Below are 21,798 nucleotides of genomic sequence, written 5' to 3'. Positions count from 1 at the left end.
TCGCCTAAGCCTTAACCTATATTAGAAAGATTTGATGAAAAGTGAGAGTAATCAAACAAATCTTGAGCTTTCTAAAATCAGAATCTTTGAGCACTTTTAAAATAGCACCAGTCTTCAAGCAGGTGATTCTCTGTAATTTGCTTGGCCTTTTAAAATATACCAAGAGTGGCTCTTCCAGTTTTAGAAGTTGTAAGTATTTTCTTAAAATTCTATTAATACTTGTGGTATATTTTATTTAGACAGATCTTATTATGGTTAAGGTAATTTAAGTATTTGTCCATTTTTTCCCATGTTTTTATTTTTAAAATGGGGACAGGGCAGGATAACCACCTCGCTATCATATTTTTGTTTCTGTCATCAAATCCCATATCCTGACAGACTTTTCCAGAATCTCTGTTTCTCTGTACTTGCCCCTGCCGTGCACTATCTTTGAAGAGAAGCTGAATGGCTTCCAAATATTACTAAAATAGGAAGAGAAGATGCAAACCACTAAAGTAATAGTTCTTTGAGGTTTTTTCTTTTCTTTTTTTCTATTTAACAAATAATTCATTGAATGCTTTCTGTGCCAAGCATTGTTCTAGGCCCTGGGTATACAGAGAGCGTAACAGACAGAAATCCCTGCCGTGATGGAGCTTACACTCTAATCTGATGGACAGATGATAAACAAGTAAACATATCGCATCTTAGCTGGTGTTAGGAGACACAGAGGAAATCTGTAAGGAAGGGGGGGTCAGGGAAGCCTCCTTTAAATGGCATTTTGAGGAAAGACTTGAAGATGAGGAGCAAAATGTGTGGGTAGAAGGAAGAAGAAATAAAAGATTTTCTTTTCTTTTGTGGAATGAACCTGCTGGTGAGCCCTCCCCCAGCTTGAAAATGTACCAGCAGTGCTCAGTCCTCCTCCGTTCATCATCTAAGAGTCTCTCTCTCCTATGATCATCTCTCCTGTGTGTCATCTTAAGAGTCCTCATTTCAGTTTCTTTAAAATGGAGTGATCATTTAGTACGTATTTGTGAAGAAATCTGAGTATGGAATACTTCATGATATGTATACTCATCCCTGTTAAAACTGTATTGCTCAATCCTCCAGGTTAGATAAAAAGGAAATAGTGCTTTAGAACAAGCTGTGAATATCAATAATAAAGATAATAATTCACCCTTAAGAATTTCCATTGATGTGCTTTATTGTTGTTTTCTTAAAATTTAATTTGTTTAAAAAGAAGAAAACATCTAATTGTGACAATAACGCTAGCATATATTTTGTAGAGGTAGTCATTCAAATATTTTATAGAGTTCGTGCTATGCAGAACTGGATCCACAGTGTCCAATGCAAAGGTTGTTAGAATGTGAACTACTTGTGAAAACATACTGATCAGTGAGTGTACTTGAAATGGGAGTGAGATAGAAATATTTTGTTTGTGTGTTAAGATGGTTAAAAATACTTAAAGGCTGATAGGAAAGATGTCCTAGATTTTTCTTTAAAACAATATTAATATGGCCCCTTAACATTTTATCTAAAAAAGCTTATGGACCAAAACTTTGCACTTCTCAGTGACACCGTAACACTCTGTTCACATGCTCAGAACTATCCTTGGTCAATACTTGAAAGTCAACGTCTTAAGCAATAATTATGAATATTTGCCAGGACAGTTAAAAGGTAGTGTTTTATTTGCTCCATATTGGACCTGAAGCTAAAGACTGAGAACTCTAACACTGTGTCTGTGTGGAACAGCTGACAAATCCTAGTTAATTTGTGGGGAACACCTCTTTCTCTCCCACAGGTATCTTTAGGAGGTGTTGATCTCACAGTTCGGGTGCTCACAACCGGATATTGGCCCACTCAGTCAGCCACACCAAAGTGCAACATCCCACCAGCACCGAGACATGCTTTCGAGATATTCAGAAGGTAAACACAGCTCAAACTTGGTTATTTCCAGGTACAAATAATTGTCCAACATTGAAATAAATGTGAGCATTAGTGTCACTGATTGAGGGTGAATATGCTCCATTTTTTACCACATGTTCAAAAGGAGAATTTATCCTTTATGCTTTTAATATGTAAGAATGCATTGCGTAAACTCTTTTCAGAGGAATATTTTATTAATGTCCTTCAGCATTAGTGCATGGTTAGGAGTATATTTTGTATTGTTGATGTCTGCCACTGGCATAGGACGAATTGATTGTTGAGTTACTATGGAGAAAGGTGGTCTTACGGAGCAGCAGTAGCTGAGCAGCAGGCCAGGGGCAAAATGTACCAGTGAGATGATTTAGTCTGCTGCCTTTATCATGTAATAATATCCAGCTAAGTTACTCAGCTCTGTCTTTTTCTTTCTGTGTGTGTCTCCCTCTCTCCACCCCCTTTCCATCTTTTATATTTGTTTGTTTCCTGTTCTGTAAAAAATTGGAACTGAACTTGATTTCTAAGGTTTCCTTTATCTTTTAAACTCTCCCATACATATATGTTTGTTAAGGGTTGTTATACTGTAGTTTATAATTTCAGATATGTAAATTGTACAATTCTCTAAAATCTGGTTTGATTTGCTGAAGGTTTTACTTAGCCAAACACAGTGGTCGACAGCTAACACTCCAGCATCACATGGGTTCTGCAGATCTCAATGCCACCTTTTATGGACCAGTTAAAAAGGTAAATATTAATAATTTGAACATATTTATATTTTGTAACTTAAAATTAGTCTATAGAACTGATTTGTGATTTTCGTTGACCTGCATAAATTATTTATTTCTGTTATTTTTCCCTACCTGTTTGAAATACTATAACGGGGGAAACTTTGGCTTTGATTTATTCACTTCTGTTCCCTCGGTTGGTAACTTCATTTGATAATAATATGAATATTATACCAGTAGCCTTCCTTAAGGCGTATATAATAGTAAGATGATTACACATTTTTATTTATAAGAATTGACTTGATACAGTATTGCATAAAATAATAAAACATTAATTTGAGGACATACAAAGCCATGAGTCCCTTTTTAAAATTGTCAACAATTCCTGTCATCCTTATTTTCAATAAATCAAAACCGGGAACATTTATGAGATGTACAAAATGTTACTAAAGGGATTATTTAAAAATTAGCACTATACTAGTGAGTTGCCTTCATTTTTAAAGAGTAATCACTTTTTTGTATCTAAAATTGTTAGGTTTAGAGTTAATAGTTTAATTTTTATTGCTTGGTGTAACTCAAATCAGAGTCATTTACTTTAAAAATAGAAAAGTGATAAAAAGCTTCTAGCAAAACATTAAAGAAAAATACCTAAATTGTCATCTAGGCAGCAAATAACAGTTTTATTCTTTTTTATTAATTAAAATCTTACTAGTTTTATATGATGTCAGTGTAACACCAAAGTTTTTTTTAATATTGAAAAAGGCTACATACATTCTAAGTTCTCTGTTTAATTAAAATGGGAAGTATTCCTGACTATTCATTTAGTTGAATAAATGTTTTAAAACTATTATATATTTAAGTATAAGTGGGAAGGTTAAGTATACTAACGAACTCAGTTTCTAATTATTGAAAGGAGAGGTTTCTTTCCCTAAATAATGTTACCTTTCAAAGTTTTATTAAACAGATGGTTTTAAAAACACAATTCACGTATTATTGAAGACTTAAATTTCTACTTTGTACTTCTGAAATCATAGAGCAGGAACAGGCTTAAGGATGGCAGAGGCAATTTTTCCCCATCCTGTGCTGTTACTTGATCTTTTACTGTGATTAGATCGCACAAAAAGAAACCAAACCCTGCTACTTTTAGTAGTAGTATAATGGAATGTCTTATAAGTCCTTTACTATCCCATTGTGTACTATTAAAATAATTTTAGCTGTGAATATAGGGAATTGTTGATTCATTACTTACTCAGACATTAAAGTGTTCACAATTTTTAAAAAGGACAGTCCTAAATAAAGACTCTGTGTGTGTGTGTATGTATACGTACATACACACATACATATATATACACACATACACATTTTTTAATAACATTTTCTTTATGTATAGGAATAAGTTACATAGTTTTCTAAAGGAGGGGTTGGACATTACCAGGCTTATTTCTCAAACATACTGTTAAAGTTACCAGAGGATAATTATATCTTATTTATGTATATTTTTTTAATGAAACAGGAAGATGGATCTGAAGTTGGTGTTGGAGGGGCACAAGTAACTGGCTCTAATACACGGAAGCACATACTGCAAGTCTCCACTTTCCAGATGACCATATTAATGCTCTTTAATAATAGAGAAAAATACACGTTTGAGGTATGGGTTGGTTATATAAATTTTAGCCAGTTGTATTTCTTAATTCTCACCTGTTGAGTCTTATTTGAATAACCTTTAGAGTTATTATTTGAGCATGAGGATGATTATGATTGTTTGAGTAACCTTTGAGTGCCATTAGAGAAAACAGCATCAAATTGGGCTATGGAACTATATGAACATTATACACGTAAGGGATCACATTTCATTTTTTCGAAATTTATTGAAGTATAAATACATTTTATATAATGAAACATACCCCATTTAAAATGCATGATTTGATGAGTTTTAATAGATGTGTGCACCTGTGAAATTACCATCACAACCAATATGTAGAATATTACCACCACCACCCCCAGCATTTTAATACTCCTTTGCAGCGGATTCCCTCCCACTGTCCCCAAACTCTGGCAGCCAGTGATTTGCTTTATATCACCATAGGTTCGTTTTGTCTTTCTAGAATTTCATATAAATGAATCATATAATAGCACTTTTTGGCTGTTATATGAATCTACTATGTTTTCTGTATCTGTACGCCTGTTGATGGGCATTTGAGTTATCAGATAGAGGCTGTAATGAATAGAGCTGTATGTTTAACTTTTTAAGAAACTGCCAAAGCAATTGTACTATTTTACATTTCTGCCAGAAGTGTAGGAGAGTTCCAGTTGCCTCACATCCTCTCCAGAATTGAGTATTATCAGTCTTTTTAATATTAGCCATTTTAGCTGGTGTATCATTATATCTCATTGTGGATTTAATTTGCCTTTCCTTGATGACTAATGATGCTGGACATCTTTTATGTCTTCATGTGCCGCTTTTATGTCTTATTTAGTGGGGTGTCTGTTCATATCTTCATTGAGTAGTTTAAAAGCTCTTTGTGACTTTTGTATACAAATCCTTTGTCAGATCTATGTGCTCTGAGTATTTTATCAGTCTGTCACTTGCCTTTTCATTTTCTTAGTGGTATGTTTTAAAGAGCAGAGTTTTTTTAAATATTGACTAAGTCCAATTGCCACTATTTTTCTTTTTACAGTTCTTGCTTTTGGTATCCTAAGAAATTATTGGCTACTCCAAGATTGAAAAGAATTTCTTCAGTGTTTTATTTTAAGTGGTTTATAATTTTAGCTTTTACATTTAGGTCTATGTCTATAATCAATTTCAAGTTAGTTTTAGTGTGTGTGGTTAGAGGTAAGGATTAAGAATTATTTTACACATACACACAGATGTTCAATTGTTTATTCCAGCATCATTTGTCGAAAGCAGTCATCTTTTCTCTTTAAATTACGTTAGTCTGTTTATTAAAGAAGTCAATTGACCATATGTGTGGGGTTTGTTTCAGATTCTCGAATCTGTTTCATTGATTTCTGTGTCTGCCCTTAAGCTAATTGTACACTACCTTGGTTGTCAGATTTCTTTCTCCACCCATTTTTTTCCTTACAGTCACTGTTTTAATATACTTACTTTTTTATTACCTTTTTTCTTTCTCCCCATACCTTTAAATGGGTAGGTTCACACTGAAATGAAGATCATGTGATGCTTATTAAATTTAAATTTAAGATAATATTTTAAGAGGTGACCATTTTTATGTGATATTCCTTAAGGAAATGTTTTGAAAACCTAAGTATTTTAGGTCAGTGGCTAAGTCAAGAGGTTTTGCAGTTACGTATTTCCAGATATGTCTTACTTAGGGAATAACCTTAATTTTAAAGCACAAGTTATACGTGATTAAGTCCCAAGAATATTGATTAAGCAAGTATCAAGTACCTTACTCAAGCATGGTAAGCCTTTTCAAACAGGTATAATTGTCTCTAGCAGCCTGGGTGTTTCGTTCTGCAGTTCTCATAGGTAAACATTTTAAGCAAAATAAGCTACTTGAAAAATGCTGGGGTTGGTTTTTAGAGTTCTCGTTTATAAAGAGCTGGCAAAAATGGGAAAAACAAAAACATACATTCATTCTCTACAGCCATTATTGGAATTGCTAGTAATTTAATGGTTCAAGCTTTTCACTTTCTCAACCAACTTGGAATCATTGATGCTAATGAGCAGTGATTAGGCAGAAGGTAAAAATTAAGTAGAAAATTTCCTCTAATATTTCAAATGTTAGCTGAGTCCCAAACCAGAAATCTGAGCATAAATGGTATATGTAGAATGCTGTTCCTATGGCTCCATAGACTTCTGGCTGTTTGTATCTCAAACCAGGGGCACTGTAAGAAGGCACGTGAAGCTTGTGTTTACCCACACCATGTGTTTCACTATAGTCTGCTTCCTGAGTGTTATTAGGCAACTCTTTTACAGAAATCATCTCCACAAGTTAGAGGAGATAGTTAATCATTTTAAAGGAAGCTGATCTTTTTTACCTGTGAATATTTTTTATGAGTTCTGTAATGGCATATTAATTATTTGATGCTGCACTTAAAAAATCTTAAAACTTAGTAATTTAAAACGACCGCTAACAGTTATCTTGCATGTTTTCTGTGGGTTAGGGATTTAGGAAGGGCTTGGTTGGGTGGTTCTGGCTCAGTCTCTTAGGAGCTTGTATTAACATGTCAGCTGGGCCTTCAGTTATCTAACATTTGCTTGGTGCTGGAAAATACACTTCCAAGCTGTTGGTATTCACTTCCTTGCCAATGGCTGGCAAGCTCATTTGGCTATTGGTAAGAGGTCTTAGTTTCTCTCCACATGGGCCTTACCACATGGCTGTTTGGTTGTCCTTCCATCCTGGTGGCTAGCTATCCCTAGAGTGATCAATCCGAGAGACCAAAACAGAACCTGCATTGCCTTTCTCACATAGCCTTGGAAGTCACATATTGTCACTTACTTGTTTTCTTGGTCACCCAAATCAACCCTGACACCGTAAGGGGGCCACACAGGTTAAAACATACCAGGATCATTGCGGGCCATCTTGGAAACTACCTACAAAAGGTGGCAGTTATTTGTAAAACATGTAATTCGTAGTAATCAGGCTGCTGAAGCTTTTTCATATATACAGAGGGTGCCAAAAATACGTACACACATTTTAAGAAAGGAAAAAACTATTAATATTTTAATAATATATACTAATGACAAACAGTGAATACAAGTCGTGTATATTTTTTTGGCACCCTTGATACATATACATACATATACATATGTGTAGCAAAATTAATGTCAGACAGTAGAATTTAAACAGCAAACTATTTAAACAACAGTGATAATATTTCATCAAAAAATTATAGCAATCATCAGTAACAACTTCACAATATATAAAGGAAAATGGTTGGAAGTAAATGGAGAAAATTCCACAATCATAGAAACCCCTTACAAATGTACTGACAAACAATAAATAAAAAAAAATGGGATAAAGAAGATTTGAATAACACAATTAGCAAATTAAAATTGAATGCTGTACAGAGAACTTTGAACCCAGAAAGCAAAATGCACATACTGCTCTTGGGAAATATCTGAGGCTGGCATAACCTTATTAGTAAAATTGAACCAGGAAAATACAATAAGAGAAAGAAAGCTTTAGGTTATTCACCATAAATGCACAAATATTAAATAAAATTTTAGCAAGTCAGATTCAACAGTTTATTGAAAAAATAATTCACTGTTTCCAAGTCAGATTCATTCCTGGAATACAAAGAAGGAATTTAACAGATAGTTATGAGATTTTATATTAATAATAAAATTAACTGAACACTTGCTATATTGCCAGACACTGCTTTAAGGAGAGAATCAGTTAATGATCTCTGCAGATGTACAAAAAACACTTGATAAAAGTCAGTCCCCAATACTTATTTCCAGTGTGAGAGACTCTTAGACACCTAAGAATAGAATGAAGTGCCCGCCTTAATGTCATGAAGGTGCATCTAATGAGAGACCTAAGCATGCAGTAGTTGCTAGTAAAATATTAGCCACTTTTGCATTTACGTTAGGAACAAGTTAGGATGCCTGCCTTTGCTATGACTTGTTCTGCAGATCCTAACTAACATAGTAAGAAAAGAAAAAGGGATGGAATTTTTAAATATCAGGAGTTGACAAAATTTGTGGACAGTATGATTATCAACTTGATAATCAACGAAGAAACCATTCTCTGAGAAGAGTTTGGTTGAAAAATCAACTTTTCTATAAATCAGAACTAATCAGAAGATGACATGAAGAAAGGGATATTTTAATAAGAATTACAATCTTCCTAGGAGTCATTCTAACAAGAAAGGTAGAAGACATACCAAAAAGGCAGTAAAAGAAAAAGAATATGAAAGGGTAAATGTACCCAAATGGAAAAACTACATGTTATAAAGGAGTTTTGTTTTTTTTTAAGTCACCTATAATCAGTGAAATCCCAATCAAAATCTACAAACAATTTATTTTCTATGAAACTTGACAAGCTGATCCCAAAATTCATCTGGACAAGAAAATGCCCAGGAATAGGCAAAATTTTTATTGGAGTGGCAGGGCTTTGGGGTGGGGAAGCCCAGTAAGTGAGGAACGAATTTGTCCTAATTCTAACACATACCTTAAAGTTAAAATTGTGTTAACATGTAGACAGATAGCTTATAAGAACAGAATAAAGAGTTCAGAAACAGATTAATATATAGACAGGTGTTTGGGAGTGATGAATTTGCCATTTCTAATCAAACTCAATTAAAATAATTGCTGCATCATTTTTGGGACTGGTCAGAGAGTAGTATGGGGACCTTAGTTCCATATATCAAATACAAAATAAAACTCCAGATAGATGTAAGCACAAATTGATAAAAGTAATAGAAGAAAACAATATTTTGATAAGCTTGATATGAGAAAGGCCTTTCAGTAATCCTGGTCCATAAACCACAAAGGAAGACTGACAGATTTAAACACATAAAAAGTAATAAAACATTTATATGATGAAATATCATAAAATTAAAAAAGAAAAGATTAAGAGACTAGGAGAAATTACTTACAACATGTGACAGAATCGAAAGCCATAAATATACAAAGAGCACCAATAAGTCAATACAAAAACAAACGATTGAATAGAAAAACATGGAAGGAAAATGAATAGATAAAACACAGAAGTATTACAAATATCCTTTAAACATTAAAGAAAGCTTTTTTCTTGTACTGGTCATGGAATTTCAAATTAAAATAATGAGATAACCATTTTTAGCCCAAGAGATGGACAAAAGATAAAAATTCTGTGTTGCAGGTAAAGAGAATAGATACTCATAAAACTGTTGTGAAGTTACATAGTTAAACAACTTGAAAGGCAGCTTGTCAGTATCTATAAAGTATAATATATAACTTTGAGGAAACGTATTTCTAGAAATCTGCTTCAGGAAACCTGGCTTTTGTGTTCAAAGACAGAAATGCATGCTCCATCATGAAATTGGGTACAGTCTCAATCTATTCATATCGTGATAGAGCAGTACTATGGGACCCCTGTAGCCTTAATCACTTTATATTAACATGGAAAATCTCCAAGAAATCAGTAAAAGAATCAGATAGTGTGATCCCGTTTGCGTTTAATATTAATACTAGTGTCAGATGGGCGTGTTCATGTTCATACATGTATATGTGTATTTGTGTTCATATATGTAGGTGTCTAGGAAAAGGCATAGAATATTGAATTACAGTAGTTACCTCTGGGGATGATCTGTAATTGTCAACTATCACCTAAGAATGTATTTATATGTTTCCATTTCTTTGAACATGATTAAACAATAAAATAATGTAAATAAGTCATTTGTAGCATGCACATAATAATTAAAAGCACCTATTTAACTTGCTGGGATTAACATTTATAACTGAAATGTCTAAAATAGCTAGACATAACCAGAGATCATTTGACGCAAAAGAACGTGCATCATTATCAGTACCATTCACATTTCTCTCAGTCCTTATGTACCCTGAGAGTCCTTCAGAAAGACCTAAGCTGTTGCTCAGGGACTCTTGTGAAAGGGAGAATGACTGTCTCCAGATCAGTTACACAGTCTGAACATCACCATCTTCATGCCCCCTTTTGTGCTGCTTTTGAGAAAGAAACAGCTTTATACAGTGAATCAAAGCGACACATCCTAATGTGAAGACTTTTTGCATCATACCTCCCTGTAGATGTGTAGGGACTAACTCATATACTTGTGCAATTATCTTAACAGTCCCACTGACATACGAAGCATATAATGAATTTAAAAATTGTACAGTTGACCCTTGAACAAGAGAGGAGTTAGGGGCCTCGACACCCACCTGCCCCCAGCTGCAAATCCACATATAACTTTTGACCACAATAGTTGGCCCTTCGCATCCTGGAATTCAGCCACAGTTGGAAACTAGTTGGGAATGAAAAATAACAATTTTCCATCCACAATTGGTTGAATCCTTGGATGTGAAACTGGCAGATTTGAAGGGTCAGCTGTATTTATTGAAAAAAATCCACATATAAGTGGACCCGCGCAGTCAAACCTGTGTTTTTCAGAAGTCAACTGTACATTCGTTCTTTCCCAGACTGCTTTTTTTTTCATCATTGTATTTTATTCATCTCATTATAAATAGCAAAAATTATCACCAGCCCTACAAAACATTTCTTACTGCGTTTTATGTTTAGTGTTAATTACCAAGTATTTAATTGTTTTTCATTTGGTCATACAGACAATAAATATGGTCAATTTGGATTATAAATTTTGATTGTATAGTAGAAAGACCTTAGTTCAAGCCTACTTTGCTTCTTCCTACGAAAGAGGTTGCTAAGCAGAAGAGTAGTGTTGATAAACTTGGAAGGAAGATTATAGAGTACTTCTAAAATTAGCAACCGTGTAGTGGTTAACACATTTTTTTTTTACCTAAACACTAAAGCAGGTCCCTAATATTCCCTGGTGGATGACCTTTTTAGAGTAGGCCTTATATCTCCTGAAACAGAAAAATACACATATTTTCCATATTTTGTAATTTGAATCACCTTTATCTTTCGTTCGAATAAATGAGATTTCAGGGAAGTGTCATAATAGAGAATTCTTTGTTGTCAATTATTTCTTTAATGGAATTACTTCTCTCTAACCACTGCTTGATCAGTTTCACTTATTAACTAATCTGCTTGAATCTTCCAAAAAGTCCAGTTATAATTATGTCAATCTGATGAAATTTCAGGAAATTCAACAAGAGACCGATATCCCCGAAAGAGAACTCGTTCGAGCTTTGCAGTCTCTTGCCTGCGGTAAACCAACACAGCGGGTTCTTACAAAAGAGCCCAAGTCAAAGGAAATAGAAAACGGTCATATATTCACAGTTAATGATCAGTTCACATCCAAACTACACAGAGTCAAGATTCAAACAGGTATTATATTTTTCCTCTTTAAAAAAATTGTATTTTTTTCCTCTAAAAAACTCTTACCTATTGGATTTCTATCTTTTAAAAGTAAGTAGTTTCCAGTGCTGCATGACACAGAGGTTTAAGATATAAAGCTGCTTTAGTTGGTATGTGTTCCTGTCAAAATAGAGTTTAATCCAAGAGTAATTCATAGTGTGAACATGGTACTTACTTCCATATGGTTTTTGATGAGTGAAATACAGTTTTATGAACGTTTTACTTAAAATAATTCTGTTTAACTGGTTAACTAATAGTCAGTGTACACCTGTTTTGAAAACTGATTTATAGATTTCTCAAAATTGGGAGTTATCTCTCTAAAGTTTGGTTTTTAGATGCAGCTATTTATATTTTGATACATATTTTTAAGTTTAAAAGCCTTAAAACTCGTATCTCTAACTTACAAACATAGAAGTGACCCTATTGTGAGCAGATTTTAGTACAGCCTTATTTTTAAGTCGATAATGAACACCCTGTTTATTGTATATTTAACATAATGTAAGATACGTTTTCTATGCATTTAAAGGGGAAAAGGGCAGTCTGCTTGCTGACATTTAAACTCTATATAGTTTTCTACTTGATTTTAAAACTAGTAGATAAATTTCCCAGTAGTAATTCATTTATTATAGTTAATATGTCTTGCAGTAAAACAGTACTTTTAAAATAAGATAAAATTTTCAAATGCCTAAAGTTTTCCAATTTAAAAAAGTTGTATTTACATTTTATGTTGGTAAAAATAGTCTTTTGAAAATTATTTTAATGCTAAATATACAATTGATTTCCAGGATACATTGACTCAAGAACTTTATATGCACACTTTTATTTTCCTTTTTTGACCCTAATTGGGTATGTATGCTTTTTGAAGAAGAGTGGTGTGTCTCTATTAAAAGCCTTGGCTACTGTGTCCCATAGTTGCACATAACATTGTATCTTCACCACCAAGATTGGCCCCGTGTCTTTGGACACAGATGTATATTAAAAATGAAACAACTGTGCTAAGGAGAGTCATAGAATAAAATGTCTTTTTCCCCCCAGTGCAAGACATACGAGTTTACAGTTTGGGGCAGATACAGATTTAGGATTTCAGGACTTATATGTATCCTGGATTTGGAGGAAAAAAACTTGTATGGTGATATATATCTGAATTGCCTAGCCTCACACTGTTTTACCATAAATAACTGTCTTTGTAATCACAGATTCCATCATGAACAGCAATAAATATATATTGTCAAATATTATTATCCAAAAAAATAGACTTCGTGGATTTTTAATTTTTGGTCGTGTGTGTGTAGTATTTTACATCTGATTAAAACAGGAATATAGTTATATGAAGAAGAATTTGACTAGATGGTGTCTTGCAGCTCTTTTCAGCTGTAATTCTGTAAACAAATAATGTTTTTCATTTGGGAATGGTACTTAGATTACCTTGGCTCTTACTGATATTTTGTGTAACTTAAAATTTTCTCTCTGGTGATAAGTACTGTGACCACATAGATTTTCTTAAGTTGTCGAAATACATTTGTCTTTTGGAGAAAGTACTCAGACTTGTAATCAGTAACTCAGAGATTCTGACCATACCTCTGCTTTTTCCTGAAGTCAGTAATACAAGTTCAAGCAAGGGAGTGAAAAGTATTAATACAACCTTTGAAAAGAACTGTTGTAATTTATAGTAATTGCCATAGTCGACAGTCTTGCCCACCACCCCCGCTCACCTCTGCACCCCTCACCCACCTGCACAGGCAGACACTTGTGTTATGCTTCTAAGTGCAGAGCCTAGTGCTAGGCTCTAGGAGAGTGCTCGTGCCCTCTCATTTTTTAAAACATCATAATTCAATGTATATCACCACAATCTTCCCATTTATCTTAGAGTACACCTATGTAGGTGACCGAATCCATATGAACCAAATGGGTGGTTTAGAAAAGTCTCTCCCTCCAGCTTTTTATTTTAAATATTTTCAGATCTACAGAAATGGGTAAAAACATGATAGTGGACATTGGGAATGGCCATCGTCTATGTTTACGAGTCATTAAAATGTTGCCACATTTACTCGGGCAACCTTGCCCTGGGCCCACCATCTTTCCCTCCATATGGGTGTGTATTTGCTACAGCATTTTAAATTAATTTGCAAACATCATAACACTTCCCCTCCAATTACTTGAGCATACATCTGTCTGTCTCCTTGGGATAAGCTATTTTCCCACATACTTGTAATACTATATCACACCCAAGAAAATTAATGCCATAGGTTTACGTACCACAGTTTGTATGTACACAGTTGTGCCCCAAATACCTCTCATACCTTACTTTTTGGATCCAGGATTCAATCAAGGTTTTTACATTAAATCAACTTTTATGTCTATTTAGTTCTATTTAATCTAAACTAATACATATCTTTTTTTATGACGTTGACTTTTTTTGAGGCAAAGCATTATTTCTTAGCAGACCATTTTAATCTAATTTTACTTTTTGTTAAGCTACAGAGTGTCTTTAATTAGGGAAAAGACACTGAAAGCAGAATTGTTAACCAAGGGATTCTTGTTAGAAACAGCTAAATGGATATGCACGCCACAATGATCTAAATTTTACCGTCTGCTCTCTCGTGGGTGTGCCCATGCCTAAGGCAGCAGGGTCCCGTGTGTGGCTCTTGGTAATTGTCCAGTTTCTACCTCCAGAAACTTCACTTCACGTCTATCTCCTGCTGATGACCAAATGAAAATTCAGTTACCACTTTTCTTTGTCTGCTACTTCAATTAGAGCAAAGTTGTAGGAGAAAGGGACTTCTGTATCTAATCCCTAGCAAGTGCCTTGGAAACTATAGGGAATAACAGATTTAAGACTTCTAAAGATTGGAATATAGTATACTTATATTGAGATTGTGACATAAAGAAATTAATAAGATATAACAAGAAATTGTTAGATAATTGGTGAGAGGTACAAATGAAATAATTGTTATGGAATTTCTTTAATTGACATTCTAGTGATACTTCTTAATTATTTATTGAGCTAACTAAATCTTGGCAATACATACTCTTTCCTTCTCTTTAAATCTTAGAGATTACAGCCCTATTTTGAGTTAGTAAGACATCAGGTATTCTCCTATGTGAGATACTTTTGGTGAGGTTTAACTTGGAGTTCATGATGGTCAAGTACTAGTTGACCTCTGGAAGGCACAAGCTATGGAAATGACTGATACTTTTACTACTAAAGATATCCAGCTACATTTTTGTTCTTGGAAAGAAATACATTGTATTCTATAAAAGTAAAACTGGTTTTATTATCTCTGTAAGTTAATTTCCTGTTATTTAAAGAAGGACTTAGAAGTGCAGGATTTTTATATCACTTCTTGTTATTTAAATATTTATTAAAATAGACATTGAATTAGGCACTTTTTGAATGTTTACTTGGGATAATAAGTATACTCGTAGAGGTTGAAATTGGTTTTTTTCTGTGCGTATTACTAAATTATATTGTTCGTGTTTATAAACCACATTTTCCATTACATTTGAAATTATATGGTAATCACATGGTAAATGTCTTTCTCTTTTAGTTGCTGCCAAACAAGGTGAATCTGACCCCGAAAGGAAGGAAACGAGGCAGAAAGTAGATGATGACAGAAAACATGAGATAGAAGCTGCTATAGTGCGGATAATGAAATCTAGAAAGAAGATGCAGCACAATGTGTTAGTAGCAGAGGTGAGAACATTTTAAGCCTGGATTCATGTAGAAAAGCAAAGTAACGTTAATAATTGAAATTTAGGAAAGTACTACCGTGTTTCTCCGAAAATAAGATCTAGCCAGACAATCAGCTGTAATGCATCTTTTGGAGGAAAAATTAATATAAGACCTGGTCTTATATTAATTTTTCCTCCAAAAGATGCATTAGAACTCATTGTCCGGCTAGGTTATTTTTGGGGAAACATGGTATTTTCAACTAATTTCAATCCAATTTTAAAATTAGGAAACAGTCAGGTAATACTTATTATTAAAAGCATGACAGTTGATAATTAAACAAAGCAATACATTGAAATATGTACACACTTCTAAGAACTGATGTTTGTAATGAAAATCATAGCATATTGTCACATTAATAAACAAAAAATTTCCCTGCTATTTAATACTGTTGTGCAAAACAAACTGACTTTATTTCTAAAATTAGTAACTGTTACCATTTATTGAGTGTTTACATATTACAAATTAGAAAACTAAGGAGGGGAGTACCAGTTGGGAAACCACTAAAACAGTGAGGTAAGAGTTGATTAGGGCTGAATAGAGTATTGGTAGAGGATAGAGAGCTGAATGAAGACAAATGAGAAGTAGAATTGACAGGATATTTGACCGATTGTGGGAAATGAGACGGAGGGGTCAGGGAAAACTCTTAGGTTTCTGGCTGGAATGGCTAGATGAGGTCGGTCCCTTAACTGAAAAGGGAAGACAGTGTGCTGCTGTGTTCCAGTTACTACCCTTCTGTACAAGTTGACTTCCTGTCCCGAGACATAATTAGTGAATACTCAGTAATTTCAAAAATCATGACAGAAAAAAACACAAGCACTTAAGACATTGGCAATTAGGTAACTGATTAATTTTCCCAGACATTTTCATTGGACTGGCAGGAGATGTCTGAGGGCAGTGCCTTGAGGAGTAATGGAGCTGAGACCACCAGGAAGAGTGTCATGTGCTTTGAGGTGCTGGCTCATGGGAAAGGGCAGAGAGAGCAATACTCCCGGACTGAGTGTTGAGTTGAGGGGTTCTGAATTTCATTTTTTTAGATGGGGAAATGTTGAGGATGTTTATATCCTAAGGATAAGAAAGGAGTACTTAAAAAGAAAAGGAAGAAAAATGAAATGAGGTGATAATTGATGTACCAAAGTCAAAGGAAAGGTGAGAGGATTGGATAGAGAACACCGGTGGATGGTAGGTGTATTACCAGGGATGTTACTGAGTGTTCCTGAGAGTCCAGGACAGGGTGCAGGGTGAGTGTTAATCCAGGATGGATGCATGTGAGTGTGTGAGGTGGTGCGAGGGAGGACTTGCAAACGGCGGTGGCCTTTCCCTGGAGAGCAGGGTGCGAGGCTCCCGAGCTCGGGGACTTGCTGAACTTGAATACTATACATTTGGGTTATCACTACATCAGAGATTGGCAGACTGTTAGTTTGGTTTTTTGTTTGTTTTTCTGGTTTGTTTGCTTTAATGACCAGTTGTAGCCTGAAAGCAGCCATAGATAAGAAATGAGTGTGTTTCAGGAAGAATTTAAAAGAACAGGCAGTGGACTGTATCTGGCCTGTAGGCTGCAGTTTGCTGGCTCCTGGTCTACACAGAAGGTATAAGAAACTACGACTTCACTCAGCGGGGAACTGAGTAGTAGATTTTGAATGATGCAGCACATGTAGAAAGGGTGTTTATGGAACAGAACCAGAGGAATCAGGAAGCTGAGGGGACTGTTGAGAGTGTAGCTGAAGTGATCCTGTGTGCAAACTAAACCCTGTCAGGAGGGAGTTACAGTTAAAAGAAGTTACTGATAGCTTAGAAGAAAGGGTCAGAGGATTCGAGATTCAGATGGAATGATAAAACTAGAAGGCTGCTAGATTTTAGTTGGAGAATGGAGTGCTGCAGTTTCAGATTTCAAAGAATTATCAACCCCTTGTGGTCTTGGGCAGCAAACGGATCCAACGGGAGTAAAAGAAAAGCTGGCTGATGGGTGGATGGTCTGCAGGATGCAGGGTGGGTTCCTAGGAAAGCCTGAACTTGGGGCAGAAAAGTTTAGATTCTCATCTCGTAACTACTGGCTCTATTCATGTCAGTTTTCCTCTCTGGCATATTTTTCTCATTTGTAGAAATGAGACAACCTAACTTTGCAAGGCTAAGAGCATTAAATAAATTAATGCATACGAAATGACTAATGATACAGTGCATAGTCAGGCTTTGACTACTGCTGTGGTTACTGTTTTATTATTACTGACGTCACAATGCCTAGAATCCTGACAGCAGATAGAGAAAAGAATAGCACCAGTAGCACTTACTGTGGACGGGTAGTAGGACATTATTCTAAAGCATCACGTCTGTTAATTTCATGAGGTTAAGGAACTTTCCCAAGGTCCCAGAGCCAGTAGGTGGGAGAGTTGGGATTTGAATCCAGCCCTTCCAGGTCCACAGTTTGTGCTCTCAGACACGTTATGCTACCCACGTTCTGTGAATTGGGAGAGTAACCCAGAAGGCTAGCGTACAGCATCAAATGGTTAAAGTCTAGGTGGTATATACATTCATACTAATATAGTCCAACTTGTACTCCTAATCCATTTTAGTATTCACATTCTGATGTGAACAGGTGGTGTGTTCTAACCTAACATTACACTTTCAAATACCTTTTTAAAGTTTTGGTATTTTTAACTTTGGTAATCAAATTACTAAAGTTTGAGCTGAGTCTTAAAATTCCACATCAGTTCTATTCAAAAATACAAATTTTTGTGTGTTTATATGGAAATGTTAACATATTTTTTTAAATTTTCTGGTGAGAAATAGTGTTTTGTTTTTTTTTTTACCTTCTGTTTTAGGTAACTCAACAGTTGAAGGCTCGATTCTTACCAAGTCCAGTTGTTATTAAGAAACGTATTGAAGGACTTATTGAGAGAGAGTATTTGGCACGAACACCTGAGGATCGCAAAGTGTACACATATGTAGCATAAAATACGTCCAGAAATTTGATTTATTCTTGGACTGTACTCTTCGCATGGACTGGGAAGTTCTTTTAAATCATTAAATACTAAGACGACCATCTCTTCTATTAAATTACAGTACATGTTCTAGACCATTCAGATCAAGCCTTTACTCCCTTTGAGAGTTTTCAACATCAATTGATTGAGCTTCAGGCTTTACAACATTTATCCCTGTAGAGGTCATCTTTACAGTTCCTCGGGAAAATGTGAATGTGCCGCGTTTTGTTTTCAATACTGTATGAAAACAGGAAAAAAATAAAACAAAAATTTAGAAACTACAGCTCATTAAAATAAAATTGTTGGATTTCATTTCCCCAGGTCTTCAGTGTTGATGTAAATGTGTTTTTGTAGTGTTGCTTAGCACTTTGCGCATTGTATAAGTTGGGTAACAAAAATGGTAAAAGAAATGACACAATTTCCAATTATCTTGCTCTGCTTCTGGCATTTCTTTAGCTAGTCTTGTTTAATTTAAAGGTTTGATAAATACAGAGACCCAAGCATACAATCTGAGCATGCTTTGTTCTACCACTTGCACTGACTGATCTGATAGCCGTATGACCAGGAACCTTTGTTTTGGGCTCAGTACATAACCCTGATTTGGTTTTCCCCTATTGTATTTTGAAATTTCTCAAATTCAGTCTTAACAATGATTAGGTTTTGTTCCTCGTTATCTCTAGAGAGAGAGAATATTTTAGTATGTATAAATTGTACAATAATTTTTTGCTGTTATACTCACTGCTAATAGTGGATTGTATAGGGCAGTGTTTTTATTTCATTTATTGTAGACAAAAATAAATGAATTTAGCATACACATACCCACTAATTCAAGTACGTCAGAGCACAAAGTTGGCAGCTGGTTATATTTAATTCAGCCCCTTTGAAAAGCACATATAGTCTATACTTTGTTTATAAAATATCTTAGGTTCCCCCTCTCTTAAATATCTATATTTTGGTGAAGCTGAGGTGCACTGTTAATTTTCTGTTTCAGAATGCATTCTAAAGATGCAATAAATATGATTACCTTGATATTTTTTAACAAGATCTTCAGTTCTTGCAGTTGACTGTGTTTTGGAAAGTGATTAAGCAATATTTTTCAAACCTGATGATTCTTGGATATTTAGCTGTTGTCTTCCAAAGAGTCATCGTTTCATGTTTTTAAAGATGTGCTTTGTGCTGAAGATTCATGTCGGTTATCCTGTGCTTCCAACTTTCACCAATGTTTTTTACCTGATTGACCTGCCAAGGATTATAGTTTGCTTTATTTTTAATAACTTCAGAGTATTTTTATCTTCAATTTTATTTAATTTTGTTTCATTTTGTTTTCATAAGACATTGTTGCAGATATGTAACTGGGGCAAACCACTATAGATTTCTATCGGATAGAAAAATGAAATGTTACTAGTAAGTTCAAATAACCAACCGTTGACTATCGATACTGTTGATACATTTATTAGAATGTATGTCTCAGAAGATGGTTTCTGTTTAAATTTATGGTCAAGTTACAACAACTGAATTCTAATATGGATTAAAAACTCCACATAAATATTTTTCCCCATGCGTCTCGGGTTATAATTTTCCTTTTAGACTTGCAGATACGCCCTTACTGCATTTAATTTTGTCTTCATTTGTACTGTAGATTTGTAAGCCTTATGCTCTTGATCTCTGCATTTTCCACTTTTACATGATGCAAATAAGATACAACTGAAAACTATCATGAACATTATTCTCAGGATACTTTTACCATACTTGAGTGACAGTAGGTCAGGTGTAACATGGAAAGCTGAAGGGTTTTACTTTCTGATTTTTACGTCATTGGAATTTCTGTAATAATAAGGTGTTTATAAGGAAAATACTGGTATTTAGGTTTCAGAGTTTCCTTATTGCTTCATTTCCCAATTAAATGATATGTAACACATTGGGAAATAGAATAACTCAGATTGTCAACGTTAATAAATATGAAGGATGTAAGAACTTCATTTGAAATCTAAATGAGACATTAAAACACAAATTTCTGCATTAGTTTAAAGCATTAAAAATCAGTAAAGTTAAATTTAATGTCATTGTCTCAAGTGTGAAGGTACAAATCCAACCTAGAGTTTAGAGACATTTGTTAATTTTGGAGCACAGGTTTGATGTTTATGTTTCTAAATGCTTATAAATATTTTGAAACGTTTCTGAATTGCAGTTGAGTTGGATAGGTGGAGAATGCAACCATTTGCACTCAGTTGCATTTCAGTCAATTGCAGTTGAGTTGAATAGTTGGAGACTGATGCATTGAAAAACAAAATTGGGTCACCTAACATGCTTATATGTTTTAGCTCTTAAGTAAGTGTATTTTAGCTCAATGGTACATTTTGACGTTGCTTTCTTTTCAGCAAGAGGTCATTCATGCTATTCTCAGTTTTTTAATGTCTTAATTTCAAAGAATAATACATCCTTACCATTTATTTAATCCTGTTGATGTGAATAAATTTTGGTGACTTATACTTGAAGAATTTTAAGGAGGGCGGATACATAATTTTCCAACTGCAAAAATGATGTAATCTTTGTTCACTTGTTAAATTGTAATTCTCTGCTACCCTCATCGAATCCAAGACAGTGTTTACTTTGAATTGTTATATAGTTATATTATTTAAAGATTGAAAATTCATTGCAATTAGGGAACTCACAGCCTCACAAAATAAAATGTGGTTGTGATTGCAAGGATTCTTTATGTCGGTGAATTTTGGGGGGGTGGGGGATGCATGTCTCTGTAAAGGCTATGTTAGGATCACCTGTGTAGCATTGCAAACATAGACACGTTCCACTTCCAAACCCCCAAGATGCTGATACGCCTTCTCAATAAGAATTCTTATCATAGTAAAGCACTGTTAATGTTCCATCCCCCCAGTGTGTATGTTGGGTAGCAGGAAAGGCTTAGTAACAACCAATGATCTTAAGATTATACCTACACCCCCGGTAAACTAATAGCACGTTGGCATCAGCTCAGACTTTTCAATATTATTTAGTTCCTCAATTTGGAAAATAATATGTTAAATCTAGACAATACTAGTTTTATGTACAGTTTTAAATATTCATTTTGAATAACTGGTAGTACAAGGTTTTATCATTGCCTGTGTAACTTGAGATTCAATTTTTATAGGCTAATTTTTCATAAGCTCTCATATGTATACTGTTAGATTGTCTCAGTCTTGGGAGGAAAGCTATTACATATCAAAATCACAGATCAGGTATTTTACTATATGGTACATAGAGTGGGTCAGTGAGTATTTGGCACTCATATGAACGTTAAAACATTTCAGGTTAGCAACATTGTTATAAATCATTCCTGTTTCCAAAAGCAGAGTTAGAAATGTTAAATAAACAGAAACAACATTTGAGTGCGTATTACCATGTGCCAGACACTGTTCTGAATGCCGTCTGTGTATTTAATTTAGTCATCACATCAGCTCTATGAGACGAGCACTGTCGTTACACTTGGTTGCTCAAGGTTACTGTTAGGA

At 34.5% G+C, this 21,798-nt stretch overlaps 1 protein-coding gene across 2 annotated transcripts in view; it reads left to right on the top strand.

Annotated features, from left to right (window-relative positions):
* CUL3 (cullin 3) overlaps positions 1-18,608 on the top strand; it is a 91,344-nt gene extending 72,736 nt beyond the window's left edge. For both annotated transcript variants that reach the window (XM_019753677.2, XM_019753678.2), the window contains 6 exons: positions 1,778-1,902; positions 2,544-2,640; positions 4,135-4,269; positions 11,368-11,554; positions 15,133-15,278; positions 18,134-18,608. In XM_019753677.2, coding sequence (XP_019609236.1) covers positions 1,778-1,902; positions 2,544-2,640; positions 4,135-4,269; positions 11,368-11,554; positions 15,133-15,278; positions 18,134-18,265 — 822 coding nt within the window. In that variant the 3' untranslated portion in view covers positions 18,266-18,608. The remainder of the gene's footprint in view (positions 1-1,777; positions 1,903-2,543; positions 2,641-4,134; positions 4,270-11,367; positions 11,555-15,132; positions 15,279-18,133) is intronic.
* The last annotated feature ends 3,190 nt before the right edge of the window (positions 18,609-21,798 follow it).

The sequence above is a fragment of the Rhinolophus sinicus genome, linkage group LG01 (genome assembly GCF_036562045.2).
Source record: "Rhinolophus sinicus isolate RSC01 linkage group LG01, ASM3656204v1, whole genome shotgun sequence".
Lineage (NCBI taxonomy): Eukaryota > Metazoa > Chordata > Mammalia > Chiroptera > Rhinolophidae > Rhinolophus > Rhinolophus sinicus.
This window is presented reverse-complemented; position numbering and strand designations above follow the sequence as displayed.